The 17,056-nt window shown below is 39.3% G+C and overlaps 1 protein-coding gene across 1 annotated transcript in view; it reads left to right on the top strand.

Annotated features, from left to right (window-relative positions):
* Positions 1-17,056, top strand: part of ttc27 (tetratricopeptide repeat domain 27) — a 286,736-nt gene that overhangs the window by 197,514 nt on the left and 72,166 nt on the right. The window contains exons 15-16 of the mRNA XM_072264878.1: positions 10,258-10,310; positions 12,156-12,321. Of these exons, the coding sequence (XP_072120979.1) occupies positions 10,258-10,310; positions 12,156-12,321 (219 nt within the window). The remainder of the gene's footprint in view (positions 1-10,257; positions 10,311-12,155; positions 12,322-17,056) is intronic.

The raw sequence follows: 17,056 nt of genomic DNA, 5'->3' as shown, positions 1-17,056 counted from the left end.
CCACACCACCACCCCTACACCTGGCAGTCCTTCTCTGCCACCATCCCACAACTCACGGCGCTCCACCCTCGCCATTCCCAGCATCCTTTGCTCCTGCCAGATTTATAAACTTACTGTCTGCTCCGTGTTGACAAATTAAGTATGCTGCAGGCAACCTAGCTATATATATGCCTGCCTCAGACTCTTGCACAGTACTGTATCTCAAAGGGAATTTCACATGATAACCATTTTGCTTAATATCTGAAATATTTAATTTACCTAATTGCTGAATGTGAGATTCACTGTTAAGGGCAGCTTTATCTGCCCAATCCAGATGTGTTGTGCAGCTTTCTTGCTTCACTGCAGTATCATGGGTGAAGGTATTCTGACACCACTGTTGTTCAGCATTCTAATTCCATTGACCTGTTGACAATGAAGGAATAGTGCTAAATTCAGGTCAGAGCTGTATGAAACTTGGGAGCGAAGCATGTTTCCATGGACTTGTTGTAGAATTTGCAGGTTTGGAAGGTCCTGTTGAAGCAGCTCAGGAAAGTAATTGTATTGCAATTTCCCTTTGGCACACATTGGAGCAATAGCACCATTGTTGATGGGAGGGAGTGCCTCGTATGCTGTACAAGGTGTGAATCAAACAGACTGGTTGGTTCTGGACAGTGGAGAGTTTCTTGAGTCTAGAGATATACAACATAGAAACTGGCCTTCAAATGGAAAACTCCAGCCATTAAGAACCGTTCCTTACTAAACCCATTTTGAGCATTCACTGTGACCTTCCATGTTATAGTTTCAAGTGCTTATCTAATAAGCTCCTGCCTCCACCCTCTCCCGTCCTTTGAACTGTGCATTCCAGATTCCAATTACACCCTGGATGAAAAAAAATCTTCCGCAAATCATTTCTAAATTTCTTACTCTTTACCTTAAACCTATGTGTTTTTGGTCATAGACATTTCCGTTAAGAGGAAAAAATTCATCTCATTTATCCTTTTCATAATGTTGTTTATCCCATTTAGGTTGCTGTCAGCAAATTCACTCCAAGGAAAGCCAACCCAGTTTGTCCATTCTTTCCTCATAGCTCCATCTGAGAACATCCTCTCCACCATCTCAGTTGCAAACATATCCAATAGTGTAGTGACCAGAACTGCAACAGTACTCTTGTGCTGGCCTCACTAATATTTTATAGGGTTATGCCTTAGTATCTTGATTTATGCTTATTGATGGTGGATTTTCCACATCACTGGTTTGATGTCAATATTGTAACAATACTTAAATAGCTTTGGTTAAGGCACTGCTTTTTCTGGGCTCTAATGGCTTTTGCTGTATGTTGTGCTGTCTGCCATTTCTTGATATCACATGGAATAAATCAAATTGTCTGGAGACTGCTTTCCACACATTCAACTTGACACATGGAAAGAAAATTTAGGAGGATAGAAAAGTAATAGATTTTGATTCAAGTTTGATGACAACTACTCTACTTGACAGCCCCAAAACTCTTTGTAGAAAGTTGGGTTTGGGGTTGTGAAATGGAGTGGTTACCATCAGGCGGCACAGTAGAGTAGTGGTTAGCATAATGCTTTAACGCGCCTGTGATCAGGGTTCAATTTCCGTCGCTGCCTGTGAGGAGTTTGTACGTTCTCCCCATTGCCACGTGTGTTTTCTTGGAGCGTTTCGGTTTCCACCCACGTTCCAAAGACACACAGATTAGTAGGTGTGGGTGTGCCATGTTTGTGCTGGTATCATGACGACTGCCCCCAGTACATCCTTTTGGACTAAGTTGGTCATTGACCCAGTTAACACATTTCACTGTATGTTTTAATGTACACCTGACAAATGAAGCTAATCTCATCTCATTTTAAAATCATCAATTATAATGTGCATAATTTTTTGCATAATTATATTAATAAAAATATTTGTCTGAGGCTGCTTGTTCTGGAGTTGGTAGTTTGAACCTCTTGTCCGTCTGCAATCTCTACACAATGACTTTAATAGCAGCTCCATAGTTCACCATCTAATTTGGTTTACTTGTCTAAACACTACGTAGAATCAGTGATTACAGATCTTGGAACATTATTGGCTCCTAGTGGATTGATAGAGTGATTAACTAACCACTTGAAATATTGACTCTCATTCTTGTTGTTCTCCACTCCATCAGTGAGGTGGAAATATTTTTGAAGACAAAAATAGAAAATTAAGCCAGTTGAACTTACTTACCACTTAACATGATGATGGTTGCTTTGATATTGATCTTAACTGTGCTTTCCTGTTTGATCCATCATAACCTTTGAATCCCCAATGATCCAAATTACTGTTGGATCCAAAGTGTGTACCTTTTCAAAACAAAACTTTGTTTCTGCATGTACTTGCTGCAAGATACGGCTCTTCAAAGAAGTAACGTTCTTAGCTTTTTCAGAGGAGTGACCTGGATCCGCTCCAATTTACCAACCATCACAACAGGACACATTCAAGTACAAGATATTGTCATCTGACTGTATGTATACACAACAACGTTCCTTAGACCACGATACACCCATAAACAGAGCTATAATTGCTCTGAACCAATCGATCAAGCATCATCCATAAATTTGTTATGTTGCTACTTTTAATACTTATTTTATGGCTGTCATGTATCTGAGTTGCACTTTTGTATGCTGGACATTGCTTGTACTGGCTGGTTACTTGATTTTATTTGTTGTTTTATAGCATTGAGTGCAGGAGTTGCAAACTCATTTTCGCTGCATTGGTGCGTGACGAATTGTACTATGCAATGACAATAAAGGTATTTTGTTTGTTCGTTCCATACATTACACAAAACACAGAAAACAAAATATTACCATAAATATGTTAGTAAAATGTAATTCGAAAGGCATATAGTGCGCAGCACAGGTGAACAGTACAGTAAACAGCTGGCTGTCCTGGTAATGAGACCTCGCTGGTGGCCGGGTATTCATTAGTCTCACAGCTGGAGGGAAGAAGCTGTTACCCAGTCTGGTAGTCCTAGTCCTGATGCTTCTGTACCTCCCTCCTGACAGTATTGGGTCAAAGAGATTGTGGGTTGGGTGGTAGGGGCCTCAACAATGCTTCGAGCCCTTCGTCTACAGTGGCCAGATAAATGCCACAGATAGAGGGGAGGGAGATCAGAGTGATCCTCCTGCCAATGTTTACTATCTTCTCTAGGGTCTTGTGGTCCAATGTCTTGCAACTTCCATACCACACGATGACACAGCCAGACAGGGCACTGTCGATGGTACTCCTGTAGAAAGTTGTTAGAATGGGTGCGGGGAGCCTCAATCTCCTCAGGAAGTGTAGACACTGCTGTGCCTTCTTGTCAAGTGAGGAGGTGTTATGGGTCCATTATGTGTACTCCAAGGATCGTTGTCCTCTTCCCTCTCCCCACAGCAGAGCCATTGATGTCCAGTAGAGAGTAGTCAGCAGAACCACACCTCAGATGGCTCTTCACTCAGCTCTGGAACACCTGGGCAATGAAGATGCATACATCAGATGCTCTTCATTAAACCTCAAAACTTCCGTGTGCAACTGGATCCTCAGTTTCCTCACTTGCAGGTCCCAGTCAGTAGAGATTGGCAACAACATCTCCTCCACATTCACCATCAGTACAGGTACACCACAAGTCTTGTTGCTTAACCCCCTGCTCTGACTGCTCTGTACTTATAACTGACCATGGCATTTTTATGTTTGCTGTTAACACCACTGTTGTTGACTGAATCAAAGGTGGTGACGAATTAATGTATAGGAGGAAGATTTGAAATCTAGTTGAATGGTGCCACAACAACAACCTATCATCATTGTCAGCAAAACCAAAGAGCTGATTGTCAACGATAAGAGGAAAAAGCCAGAGGTCCATGAATCAGTTCTCATTAGAAGTAGAAATGGTCAGTAGCTTTTAAGTTACTTGGCATTATCAGATCAGAGGGATCACAAAGAAGGTATGACAGCACCTGTACTTTCTTAGAAATTTTCATAAATTTGGCGTGTCACCAAAAACTTCAGTAAACTTCCGTGGATGTTGGGATGTTATGGGGAGGTTGTATAAGACATAGGTGAGGCCAAATTTGGAGTATTGTGTACAGTTCTGGTCACCTAACTACAGGAAGGATATCAATAAGATTGGAAGAGTGTAGAAAAGATTTACTAGGATGTTGCCGGGTTTTCAGGAGTTGAGTTATAGGGAAAGATTGAACAGGTTAAGACCTTATTCCTTGGAGCATAGAAGAATGAGGGGAGATTTGATAGAGGTTTACAAAATTATGAGGGGTATAGACAGAGTAAATGTGAATAGGCTCTTTCCACTAAGATTAGGAGAGATAAATACGAGAGGACATGGCTTTAGGGTGAATGGGGAAAGGTTTAGAGGGAACATTAGGGGGGAACTTCTTCACTCGGAGTGCTGGGAGCTTGGAATGAGCTGCCGTCTGACGCGGTAAATGCAGGCTCACTCTTAAGTTTTAAGAGTAAATTGGATAAGTACATGGATGGGAGAGGTCTAGAGGGTTATGGACTGGATGCAGGTCAATGGGACTAGTGGAATAAAGTTTTGGCACAGACTAGAAGGGCCGAATTGCCTGTTTTCTGTGCTGTAGCGTTCTATGGATGCAAAGTGGAAGTACCCTAGATGGTTGCATCACTGCCTTGTATGGAAACACGAATGCGTAGAACAGAAAAAGTCTACAGAAAGTGGTCGATACAGCCCAGTCCATCACAGGAAATGTCCCCCTCACTACCATTGAGCACATCTACAAGGAGCGCTGCCACAAAAAAGCAGCAACCATCATCAAGGACTCCAACATCCAGGCCATGCTGTCTTCCCATAGCTACCATTGGGGACGAGGTATAGAAGCCTTAAGTCTCACACCACCAGGTTCAGGAAATGTTACTACCTGACAACCATCAGGCTTCTGAACTAGTGTGGTAAATGGAAGCTAATCACAGAATGATGGTCAAGTACCCTATTGCACTGAATACTTTCTAAGTCAGAAGTTGTCAGAAGCAGATTTTACAGACTAACGAAACAATCTCCAGTACTTTTAACTATTCTAATGGGGCAGATGTGATAGAATAACTTTCTGATCCACCTTTAGGAAATAAATGGATTAGATGGACAGATTGCATGTTGTCTGTGCAACAAGAGTGATCAACGTGTCCGTGTCCCTGTTTCTCTTTGTTTTTCTGATCCAACCTGCAAAGTTGAATATACCTAACTTGCTTTTTCTTCGTCATTTTCCCTCATTGTTAAATGTGGTTCGTTGCCAGCACCTTAATTGACAATGTGTGTAACTCTTCAAAATAATTTGAATATTATATAATGAATTGGCCTGATAAACCTGTCACCTCATTAAACTTAGCTGGTGGAGATCTTGTCAGCCTGCATTGTGCTTTTATTGCATTTAAATCACATTCAGCATTCGAGGAGAATACTGGAACATGTTACTCAAATTTTAATTCAGAGTGGCGGGATTTGAGGTAGAATGCACAGAGCATATTTTAAGATCATACGTTTGGTCTGTAGTTGGAACATGTTTACTGTGACAGTTTATATGGTAGGTCTGTGTTGCCTCAAATCACAAACTGCTGTTTGGGGGAGGTCCAAAACCAGGGGCCATAAATACAATAAAGTAACCAAGGAAATCAAGTGGGGTGGTAACATGAACTCGTGGAGTAGTTGAAATGAGTTACATTGAGACACATAAAGGAAAAAGCTAATAAGTGCTTGAGAGAAAAAGGAATATGAACAACTTGATAGATGAAGGAGACATAAAAACATCTGCAATACCATCTTGATATGAAGTGTTTTGTTATTATTATAAAATCTATCTTGTAAGTTTATAATTTTTGATAGCCAATTGGCTTATAACAGCTAACATATGCCTCCCTTTTGAAAATGGTTCCTGCTATTCATGTGCCTGGTGTTCAAATTATGTTCATATCTTGTGCGTCGAAGCTGCTTCATAGGACTGGTGACCACCTTCATGATGGTTGGTTATTGTTGTAATGTCAACAAAGTCACCAGAGAGACACAGCTACAAAGTAGTGCTGACAGCCTTTGGATCACGAGAGGGAGACTCCCTGATTCAACGTTACAGTACATTTTTGCGTGTTAAAGAACAAATGTAACAGGACAATTTCTGTGGTTACAATGATGACATAATGCTTCTTTTGAGTTACATGTAGTTTTCAAATACCTGTGGATCTTCCAACCAATACACCCAAAGTGAGTGTTAATCACTGCGGTCTCTGAGTCCTATTCATGCAGTGGGGTGTTGATTGCATTCATGCAGGTGCAGATATATATCAGTTAGGTGGGTGTTTCCTGATCTGCAATTTATTGTTCTGAGCTACATTTTGAATTTAACCCATAATCCATATCCAGGTCTGAAAGTTGGTTGCTGAAATTAATATTTGTTACCCTAAATACAAGATATGCCCTAACAGTTATCAAGGACATATTCTTTTGTTTTGTAATTTATTTTTATTGAACTTCATCATCAAACAAACATTTCCTTAAGATGTATTTCAGATACTGTACATATCATATATGCATATTTGCCACCAATCTCCACATAATATTTATAGAACATAGAATAGTACAGCACAGTACAGGCCCTTCGGCCCACAATGTTGTGCCGACCCTCAAACCCTGCCTCCCATATAAGCCCCCACCTTAGATTCCTCCATATACCTGTCTAGTAGTCTCTTAAACTTCACTAGTGTATCTGCCTCCACCACTGACTCAGGCAGTGCATTCCACGCACCAACCACTCTCTGAGTGAAAAACCTTCCTCTAATATCCTTGAACTTCCCACCCCCTACCTTAAAGCCATGTCCTCTTGTATTGAGCAGTGGTGCCCTGGGGAAGAGGCGCTGGCTATCCACTCTATCTATTCCTCTTATTATCTTGTACACCTCTATCATGTCTCCTCTCATCCTCCTCCTCTCCAAAGAGTAAAGCCCTAGCTCCCTTAATCTCTGATCATAATGCATACTTTCTAAACCAGTCAGCATACTGGTAAGTCTCCTCTGTACCCTTTCCAATGCTTCCACATCCTTCCTATAGTGAGGTGACCAGAACTGGACACAATACTCCAAGTGTGGCCTAACCAGAGTTTTATAGAGCTGCATCATTACATCGCGATTCTTAAACCCTATCCCTCGACTTATGAAAGCTAACACCCCATAAGCTTGCTTAACTACCCTATCCACCTGTGAGGCAACTTTCAGGGATCTGTGGACATCCCTCTGCTCCTCCACACTACCAAGTATCCTGCCATTTACTTTGTACTCTGCCTTGGAGTTTGTCCTTCCAAAGTGTACCACCTCACACTTCTCCGGGTTGAACTCTGAGGTATACACCTATAGAAAAGAGAGGAAAAAAAGAACAAGCAAAAGGAGTAAACTATGTACAAGTAGGGAGTAATTTTTTTTTACAACGTATTCATTGATTTGTGAGAATAAAATCAGGCCTATGAGATGTTATGTAGTTAAACTATTTTTCCCAGTATGAATCATATTGTTCCAACTTATGATTAACAGATGCTATTATCTTCTTCATTTTGTAAATGTCCGTTGTAACTTCCATCCATGCGTTTAAAGTTGGGCTCTCCTGTGGTAACCATTTCCTGGTAAGAGTCTTTTTACCAGCCACCAGCAGTATATTCATTAAATATTTATCCCTTTTCAACCATTCTTGAGCTATATACCCAAAATATATGGTCTTACTTTCTAAGGGTATTTCACATTTAAAAATGTCTTGTAGGGCATTGTGCATCCCACTCCAATAGTCTTTGATAATGGGGCAATCCCAGAAAATATGATAATGGTTTGCATTTCGATTTCCACAATTTCTCCAGCAAACAGGGAGGTTACTATCATAATGAAATTTCTGAGAGGGTGTAATAAAATATCTTACCAATTTTTTCCATCCGAACTCCCTCCATTTCTGTGAACTGGTACACTTCCATTGATTCCTCCATATTATTGTCCATTCTTCCTCAGATATTATTATCCCTCCTTCCTTCTCCCATTTTGTTTTAATGTATGAAGTCGAATATGTTTTAAGATTTGACAAACCCTTATACACGCTTGAAATGATTCTACTACCGTTATCTGAATTAAATGCTTTTCTAAATAGCTCTATCAAACATGTACTTGCCTTGGTTACATTTTTAACCCTCCTATTAACATACTGTTGCATCTGTAAATACCGATAAAAGTCTTGTTTTTCTAATAAGTGTTTCTCTTTAAGCATTTCAAAACTGAACAGTGTTCCTTCTTTCATTATATTGCAAAGAACTGTTATTCCTTTAGCTGTCCAGTCCTTAAATCTAGCATCCAGTTTATTCGGCGTAAAATCCAAGTCATATGCACACCTCTTAAGAATTGCAATATCTCCCTCTAGTTTATATTCTTTTATGATAGTTTTCCATATCTTAAGAGTCCATTTCACCCATGGGTTATCAACAGTATTTATGTAACTTGTAGGTTGTTATCAGCCAAAATTGCCTGTATGGGAATGGAAAGTATCCTCTCCTCAATGTTTTTCCATTGAGTGTCATATAATGGGTTGCACCAGCATATCATAGCTCTCAACTGTGCTGCAAAGTAATAATCTTAAAAGATGGTAGGCCCCATCCCCACCTTTTCCTTGGCTAATTGCAAAGTTTTGAGACGAACTCCAGGCCTTTTACCTTGCCATATATATCTTGATAACATTTTGTTCCATTCGTTGAATTGATTTTGGTTCATCTCTATTGGTGTGGTCAGAAAGAGATATAATAGTCTGGGCAATATATTCATTTTAATGGATTCAATCCTTGAACTGAGACTAAAAAAATGAACACACATAAAAGTTGCTGGTGAACGCAGCAGGCCAGGCAGCATCTCTGGGAAGGAGTGCAGTCGACGTTTCAGGCCGAGACCTAAAAAAAGGAATTAGGTTCCATCTTGTTATATTTTCCGTAATTTTTTTATATATGGGCAGATAATTGCATTCTGATAATTTTGCCAAATCTTTTGGCATAATGATACCCAAATATTTGAAAGACTGTGTTTGCCATACCCAGGGATATCTACTTTCAATTTCTCTTAGTTGGCTATAGTTATATGAAAGTAATTGGGTTATATCTATGTTGATCAAGGGCATATTCATGGCAGAAACAGCATTAACAATTGTAGAGTGGAAGAATGTCACTGAACAATTTTATTTATCACTGTAATATTTTGATTTTTCATTAATTTATTATGATTGTAATTCCATATCAGGATATGTTTATCATATGAAGTGGAGAACCTGGATGAAATATTGCATTTTTTTATTTGAACTTGAATATGGTTGGTTGTGGTTTATTCTATATCTTATTTACTTTTCCATCTGGATGACTGGTTAAGTGATTTGCTTAATATTTATACATTTCCTAATCAGAGTAGATTTTCAGAACAAGTTGGCAACCTCACACCTGTCAAATAAATATACAAGTTTTCTCACAAGCTCTCTAAGATGATGACATATTGTTGGGCAGAATAAAGAATGCTTCTTTGCTTGGTGCAGATGTTGGGTACCAAAAATAAGAATAGTTGCAGAACTGGCAAACACTTTCCTCATTGAATTTGGAGAGCTGGTAATTAGAGAGAATGGATGAGTGAACTGGAATATTTTATGCCCATGTGTGGTATAAGTTTGAGTTAGAACATTTGGTAGACTTGCAGGAAATGCCAACTTTTAGACCATTTCACGTTTCCAGCTTTTCCTTTGAAACGTTCATTTGATTTTGAAAACATCAGCTGCTAGGAAACCAACACAGGCTTAGAAATTATAATGACCTAAGTGCAAATTGTGGCTTTGCATCAAGCTTCTGGTTTCTCTAGGAAGAGGTGCAGTCGACGTTTCAGGCCAAGACCCTTTGTCAGGACGAAGGGTCTCGGCCTGAAACGTCGACTGCGCCTCTTCCTAGAGATGCTGCCTGGCCTGCTGTGTTCACCAGCAACTTTTATGTGTGTTGCTTGAATTTCCAGCATCTGCAGAATTCCTGTTGTTCTTCTGGTTTCTGTTACTTTTCTTTATAATTTAATATCGGTATAAGTACTACCTCGCTGTAAACTGAAGACTCCGTTTTTAATCTGAATTATTAAGGCTGCCCTGATTGTTCAAAGGCTATTCAAATATTATTTTCTATTATGGGCAGTAATACATGCAATAATACCCATTTAATTTTCATTTAAAGAGTGAAGTCATTTTATTTGTTTCTTTGCTTTTAGAATGCAGAAGCGTGGAACAATCTATCAACAGCATATATCCGACTTAAAGAAAAGTAAGTGGTTGGCTTCCTGTTCTTTATCAGATGCTACAATATCAATTTGACTGGGGGTGGATGATTAATGTTTATATAAGTTCTATAGTTACTTGTCTGTCTTACTGTTTATAGAAGTCTTCCATTGAATCAGGTATTTCAACAAAAAACATAATATGTTGGACACACTCAGCAGGTCAGTCAGGCTGCATCTGTAGAAAGAGGAGCCGATCTGACATTTCAGTCCAGAACTGTTTGTCAGACGTTCTGATAGGGGTCTCAAAGCCGAAGCCTCAACTCTTTTTTTCACTCTCCATAGATGCTACAGGACCAACTGAGTGATTCCAAAATTTTCTGTTTTTATTTCCAATTTCCAGTGCCTGCCATCTGTTTGACTTAAGTTTTATATTTAAACGGGCCTGTCCCAGACAAGCTAACCTTATCTGAGACATAGCCTTAAACGTGTTACATGTCTTTAGAAACACTTTGTTATAGACATATAGATAACATAATTTACATCAACGGTTCTTGTTTCTTAAGTGTCTTCTACAATATTTGATTAATGATATACCAATAAACTGGCTTTGAATAACTCAGATATGAACTTTTTACATAAGTCTTATTGAAAGATAAAGGGCAAAAATTAAGGCTTGTGTTGATATATTTCTTTCACAACTTCAGAATGCTTCAGTGCATTTAAATTGAAGTGTAATCAGTATTGTGATTTTGAAATAGCTCAAGAAGTCATTTGGCCCTTAACATCTGCTCTGCAGTCAATAATATTGTCTAATCTTTTACCCAGCTGCCAGTTTCTTGTGCATACTGGATTTCCCTTGGTCTCTTAATTATGCAGGCACTTTTTATATTGAAAAGTAATGTGATGATGATTAGATAATCTGTTTTACTCTTGTGAATTGTAGAGTAAATATTGGTCAGGACATTTGGAAGAAGGGTCCTGCTCTATGAAAATGGTACCTTGACATCATTTTCATTTTACTGAGAGTTGAATATTAGAAAGGCATCACTGTTGGTGCAGTACTTCTATAGTAATGCACCAAGGTTTTTGAGTTAAGTTTACTGCAGCAGTAGATAAAGCTCCAACAACTTGCATCAGAGGCAGAGGTTTGTCAATTGAGCCTGATTAATATTGTGATGCTGTAATCAAATTGCCAAACCGTTGGGCCATTTTCATGCAAAATTTAGAGTTCAAAGTAAGTTTATTGTGGAAGTACGCATATGTCGCCATATAGTATCTTGAGATTTGTTATCTTCTGGGCACTTACAGGAAAATAAATAAGTACAATTAAATTTATGAAGAATTACAAATAACAAAGACAATGTGCAAAAGAAGCCAAAATATGCAAATTTTTTTCTAAGTAAATAAATAATACTGAGTTGTAGAGTCCTTGGAAGTGAGTCTATAGGGTGTGGAGTCAGTTCGGCGTTGAGGTATCCATGTTATTTCAGGAGCCTGATGGTGGAAGGGTAATAACTGTTCCTGAACTTGGTGATGTTGACCTAAGGCTGCTGTAGCTCCTGCCCTGTGTGGGAGGTGGGTGGGGGGTGGTGGTTAGGAGGCATTGTGTCATTTTATATCAAGAATATACATAAAAATACTGCCTGTTTGATTACAGTAGTTAAAGAAAGGTTCCCTTTGTAATGTTTGCTGGGGATGGTCTTCAGAACATTATATTTGGACCCAGTTACTGAATCAAAGCTGTGGTTACTTGGTTAGAATGCAGTGGTGAAAAGTGTGTTTTCTCACATCATCGCTGATGGGCCAGGATTCATTGATTCCACTCCGGGTATAATGAGGATGATTCATTATATTATGGATAATCATTGCACAACTCCGTTTGCACACAGAGATAAAGCTCTACGGTCACTCCAGGAAGCCATTAAATGTAACTATGAACACTGGCAGATCTGGGAGAACTATATTCTTACCTGCATAGATGTTGGCGAGTTTGGAGATGCTATTAAGTCATACCATCGACTTATGGACCTAAAAGACAATTACAAAGACATTCAGGTGAGTTTGTAAATTGTGTTTGCAGTTTGCTTTCTGCTCTGTTACCTTATTGTTTGAATGTAACCCACTGTATGAGAGGAAGGAGATGTTTGATTTCCTGACCAGTGGTTAAATTGTACATGGTCCAATATGTTTTTTTTTCCTAGTCTTAATCCACCCGATATTTCTATATGTATTTTTAAGAAGAAACTAAATAGCAGTAGCTTGCTGAAAATAGGAAAAAATGTGTTCAGTTAGTAGTTGAGCAGAATAAGCCAGGGTGAATATTATGAACACTTTGATCGGTCACCCAGCATATATTATTCAATAGAAGAATTCACTTTGGATTTTAATGTGATATGTATATGTACTAATGGGAAATAGTACTGTAGAACCAAGGAGAGACTAGATAGGCTGGGTTTGTTTTCCTTGGAGCTGAGCGAGCTCAGATGCAACAAGATTGAGGTGTATAAAATTACAAGAGGCCAAGGTAATGCAGACAGTAAGAAACTATCAAACGAAGAAAATAAACTTCCTTAAATTGCTAGTAGAAGGCCCTAAACAAATGGCACATCTTGTCACTGTTCTCAGGGATTCCTCTGTGCTTTGTAGCATTAATTACGATAAAGTGTTACAACTACTATACAAGAAGCTGGTCAGTAGGTTTTTGTATTGGAGTCAATGAGTACAATTTTCCAGAGCTTTACACGATGAATTTTAAAGAATTTACTTTTAAGCTAACTTGGTTTAAAAGAATTAGCCTGACTGGGCTTTCTGATGCAATGAGTGATAATGAATCCTGCTTGTAATACTTAAATATTATTGCTGACTTAAGCAAAGCTTAACTCTTTATTATCACCGCTGTCCTTACTTTTCTTTTCAATAAGATTAGAACTCTGAGACTTTGATTCAAGGTAATAAGACGGTTAGCAGAACAAAGTGAGTACGATGGCCTAGGGCGTTGCTTCTTGACCTGGGAGGGCATGGGTTCAACCTGAAGCCAAGCCTCTTTCACTTCTCAATTTCTGTAGAACTTTTAAAATTATTCCAGATTATTTTCTAAGTCCTTGACTTCACTGATCTGAGTTAATAATGAGGAGTTTGGGTTCTTGAACAGAAGTAAATAGTTTGCTGGTTAAACTACAGTGGACCATATTGTACTGGATCTGCAGCTCTCCGAGCATTCCCCACACCCTTCGAGCTATTCACATGGCTGCATATTTTGCAGCCCAGTGGGCTCAATTATTTTGCCAGCCTTGCAGCCACAGTCGTTTGCCAAAGCAGCGTACTTTTGTGAGTATTGACTCAGCTAGAGTTAGCAAATTGTGAGGTTCTGTCCCCAGAATATCCTGGAAACCTTTTAAAAGATCACTGTTGCCAATGCTCCATCTGTTAATCAAGATTAAAGACGCATTCCGTTTCTGACAGCCGCACTTGTGAGCCATTTCCCATGCCGTTATTAAATTCAGAAGTCTAATATATGGACCTGTTTATACCTACAAATGGCAGAGCTTAGATTTTTGTCTCTCAACCATTCTATTAATTGTTCTTATCAATCTAGAGTTTTGATGCTATTCATTACAATACTGTGAAGGTGTGGGTCCCATATCAAGTGATTTTTATGTGTTTTCCAAATCATGAACAACTTAAGGATATCTGTAAAAATGGATCCAATTAATTTCCTAGTGATGGTTTGTAGTTGAAATTAATTTAAATAATTAATAAAAAGCAAGCGCTATTCTTAAAGTAACTTAACTAACAATACGTTTACAACATTGGTGGTATGAGACCTAAAGTTTCTGTACTTCCTGCCCGAAGGCAGCAGTGAGAAGAGCACATGGCCTGGATGGTGGGAATCGCTGATGATGGATGCTGCTTCCATGTGGCAGCACTCCTTGTAAATGTACTCAATGGTGGGAAGGGCTTTTCGTGTGATGGAAATAAAGCTGCTGTTTTGTGTTAATGCTTTAATACCAATTTATGCTGATTTGTTAAGATCGTGCAGCAAAGGTTAACATTGGAAAATAGTATGCATTGTGACTGCGGTGTTAAATTTTGTTCGGCTTGGATGCAGCATGTTAGACTCTACAATCAAGAACACAAATTTTCAAGAATCTTTTTCAGTTTTGACATTTCTTTAAAATTTAGTTTCACAGAAAACATTTCACATCTACTTCATTACACAGAACACTTAGATATTGTGATCTTGTTTGTTGGTGGCGTGAATGTAGAAAATACAGAAACAATGGTCTAACCTGAAATGCAAACACGAGGAAATCTGCAGATGCTGGAATTTCAAGCAACACACGTAAAAGTTGCTAGTGAACACAGCAGGCCAGGCAGGCCTAGGAAGAGGTACAGTCGACGTTTTGGGCCGAGACCCTTCGTCAGGACTAACTGAAAGAAGAGCGCTGCTATCTCTTCTTTCAGTTAGTCCTGACGAAGGGTCTCGGCCCGAAACATCGACTGTACCTCTTCCTGGAGATGCTGCCTGGCCTGCTGCATTCACCAGCAACTTTTATGTGTGTTGTCTAACCTGAAAGTTTTGTCATAAATACAAACCAGTTAGAATAGCATAGAACTTTATTGTCATTACTCAAGACAACAAGATTGCAGTGCTACTCCAGTCAGTGCAATGCATGTTGTATGGCTTATCTAAAAAAAAATCCCATATTTACATGCAGCAAGTAACTTGGATAGTTCATAACACTCTAAAGCCATTGGCAAGCTGGAGTGTCACATTATTCAGCTGCACAACAGCTGTCGAGAAGAAGTTGTTTATCAGTCGTAACTATCGGCTAAGCTGTTTCTGTATGTACAACCAGATGGCTGGAGATTGAATAGATAGTGACTGTGATGGGATGGGTTTCCAATGATGCTATGATTGCATGCCATCTTGGACAATGTCTCCCATCCATTACATAATGTACTGGTTGGGCACAGGAGTACATTCAGCCAGAGACACATTCCACCGAGATGCAACACTGAGCGTCATAGGAAGTCATTCCTCCCTGTGGCCATCAAACCTTACAACTCCTCCCCTGGAGGGTCAGACACCCTGAGCCAATAAGCTGGTCCTGGACTTATTTCCTGGCATTTACATATTACTATTTAATTATTTATGGTTTGATATTGCTCTATTCTTGGTTGGTGCAACTGTAACAAAAACCAATTTCCCTCAGGATCAATAAAGTATGACTATGACTATCAAGAGTTGTGGATTGTCTCCAACCCCATTAATTGGTTGGTTTTCACGTGAGTTGGCAGTTAGAGAGAACAAGCATAACATTTTGTTGTGATGAATGTAGAAATGTGAGAAGATGTTAACCAAAAAGACTCTGTGGAAAAAAGCAAGCACAAATTAATGATTTCCTTTATCATAAAATAACGCCACCACAGGTGGATTTGCAGTGCCTCTTGTGGATTTTGGCCTCAATTTTTCAGAATTCAAGCAATTTTGCCCCTTGATTTTTATAAAGTGATCCCAGATATTTATGAAGTAATGTCTGACTTTTGGGCCGGGGGGCAGGGAGTAGGATTGTCTGAGCCTAGGTTTGCGTGTCTACAATATTCATGGCCTAATGCATGTAGAGAAAAAATGTAGGAATGGGCAAGAGCATGAGCGTAGCAAGCTAACAGCTTATGTTGTCTTGGCCTGGCTCATCACTTATTTATTGTACAATATCAGGGTTGTTCAGTCCATTCTGAGTGCTAAACAAAACACTCTTTCCAATACCTAGCCTGGAGTGTGAAGCAACTTCACAGATTATATTTTTAACCTGATTATCTTGCTGCATTTTCCTTCCTAACATACAGAGCATACCTCAAATAGAGTGGCTCAAAGAGGCACTTATGAAAACAAGTTATGCACCAACAAAAAAAACGACGGAGGAAATTAAGCTCATGGTATGATTTCCTGGTCTCTGTTTGGTACTCTGGTGGGCAGAAAGCTGTTTAATATCACATTAGTTTACAATTTCCTGTGTAACGAGGAGAAAAACTTCAGAAGAACATGATCTGAAATAAAATTTGATACTACGTTTGATGGGGGAATGGTGTTGAAGTTGATCTGTGATGATGTTAATGAATGACAGAACAAACATGAGAGCTAAAAGGTTGACACCTTCTTCTGGTTTTTTACGCTCTTGTGCTCTAAATGAGGAAAAACTTCTTTGTTGGCACACATTCCAAAACTGGTCCACATCCTGCTACGTTGTACTTACAATGGACTTGTGTTCAAATGCCAGGTCATTTCAACTAACATTTCTAAAATAATAAACTAAAATAACAGACCTCAACAGACTAGCTGCAAAGGTTCTGAGACAGACCAAATGGACTGTAAGAAGGCCACTTGACCCAGTGATGGTTGTACTCCAGCTAGTGGTCTAAAGTCATCAGCTTGATTTCTATTGTATTTGTTCGTAAAACATGGGTGATCATAGTCTTTCCACGTCCATGATTATTTTATCCATCCATTCACCCATCCATCCACCCACCCATCTATCCCTCGCTCCCTCCCCTCCAGCCCTTCAAGCCATGCCACCCAGCAATCCCCCAATTTAATCTTAGTCTGATCACAGGATAATTAACAATGACCAACTAACCTACCAACCAATATGTCTTTGGAATGTGGGAGGAAACCGGAGCACCTGGGGGAAATCCACGTGGTTGTGGGGAGAACGTACAAACTCCTTACAGGCAGCGGAGGGAATTGAACCCAGGTCGCTGGTACTGTAAAGTGTTGTGCTGCCCCGTA

The sequence above is a fragment of the Mobula birostris genome, chromosome 8 (assembly GCF_030028105.1).
Source record: "Mobula birostris isolate sMobBir1 chromosome 8, sMobBir1.hap1, whole genome shotgun sequence".
NCBI lineage: Eukaryota > Metazoa > Chordata > Chondrichthyes > Myliobatiformes > Myliobatidae > Mobula > Mobula birostris.
Note: the sequence above shows the minus strand (reverse complement) of the source record. Positions and strands in the feature narration are given on the sequence as shown.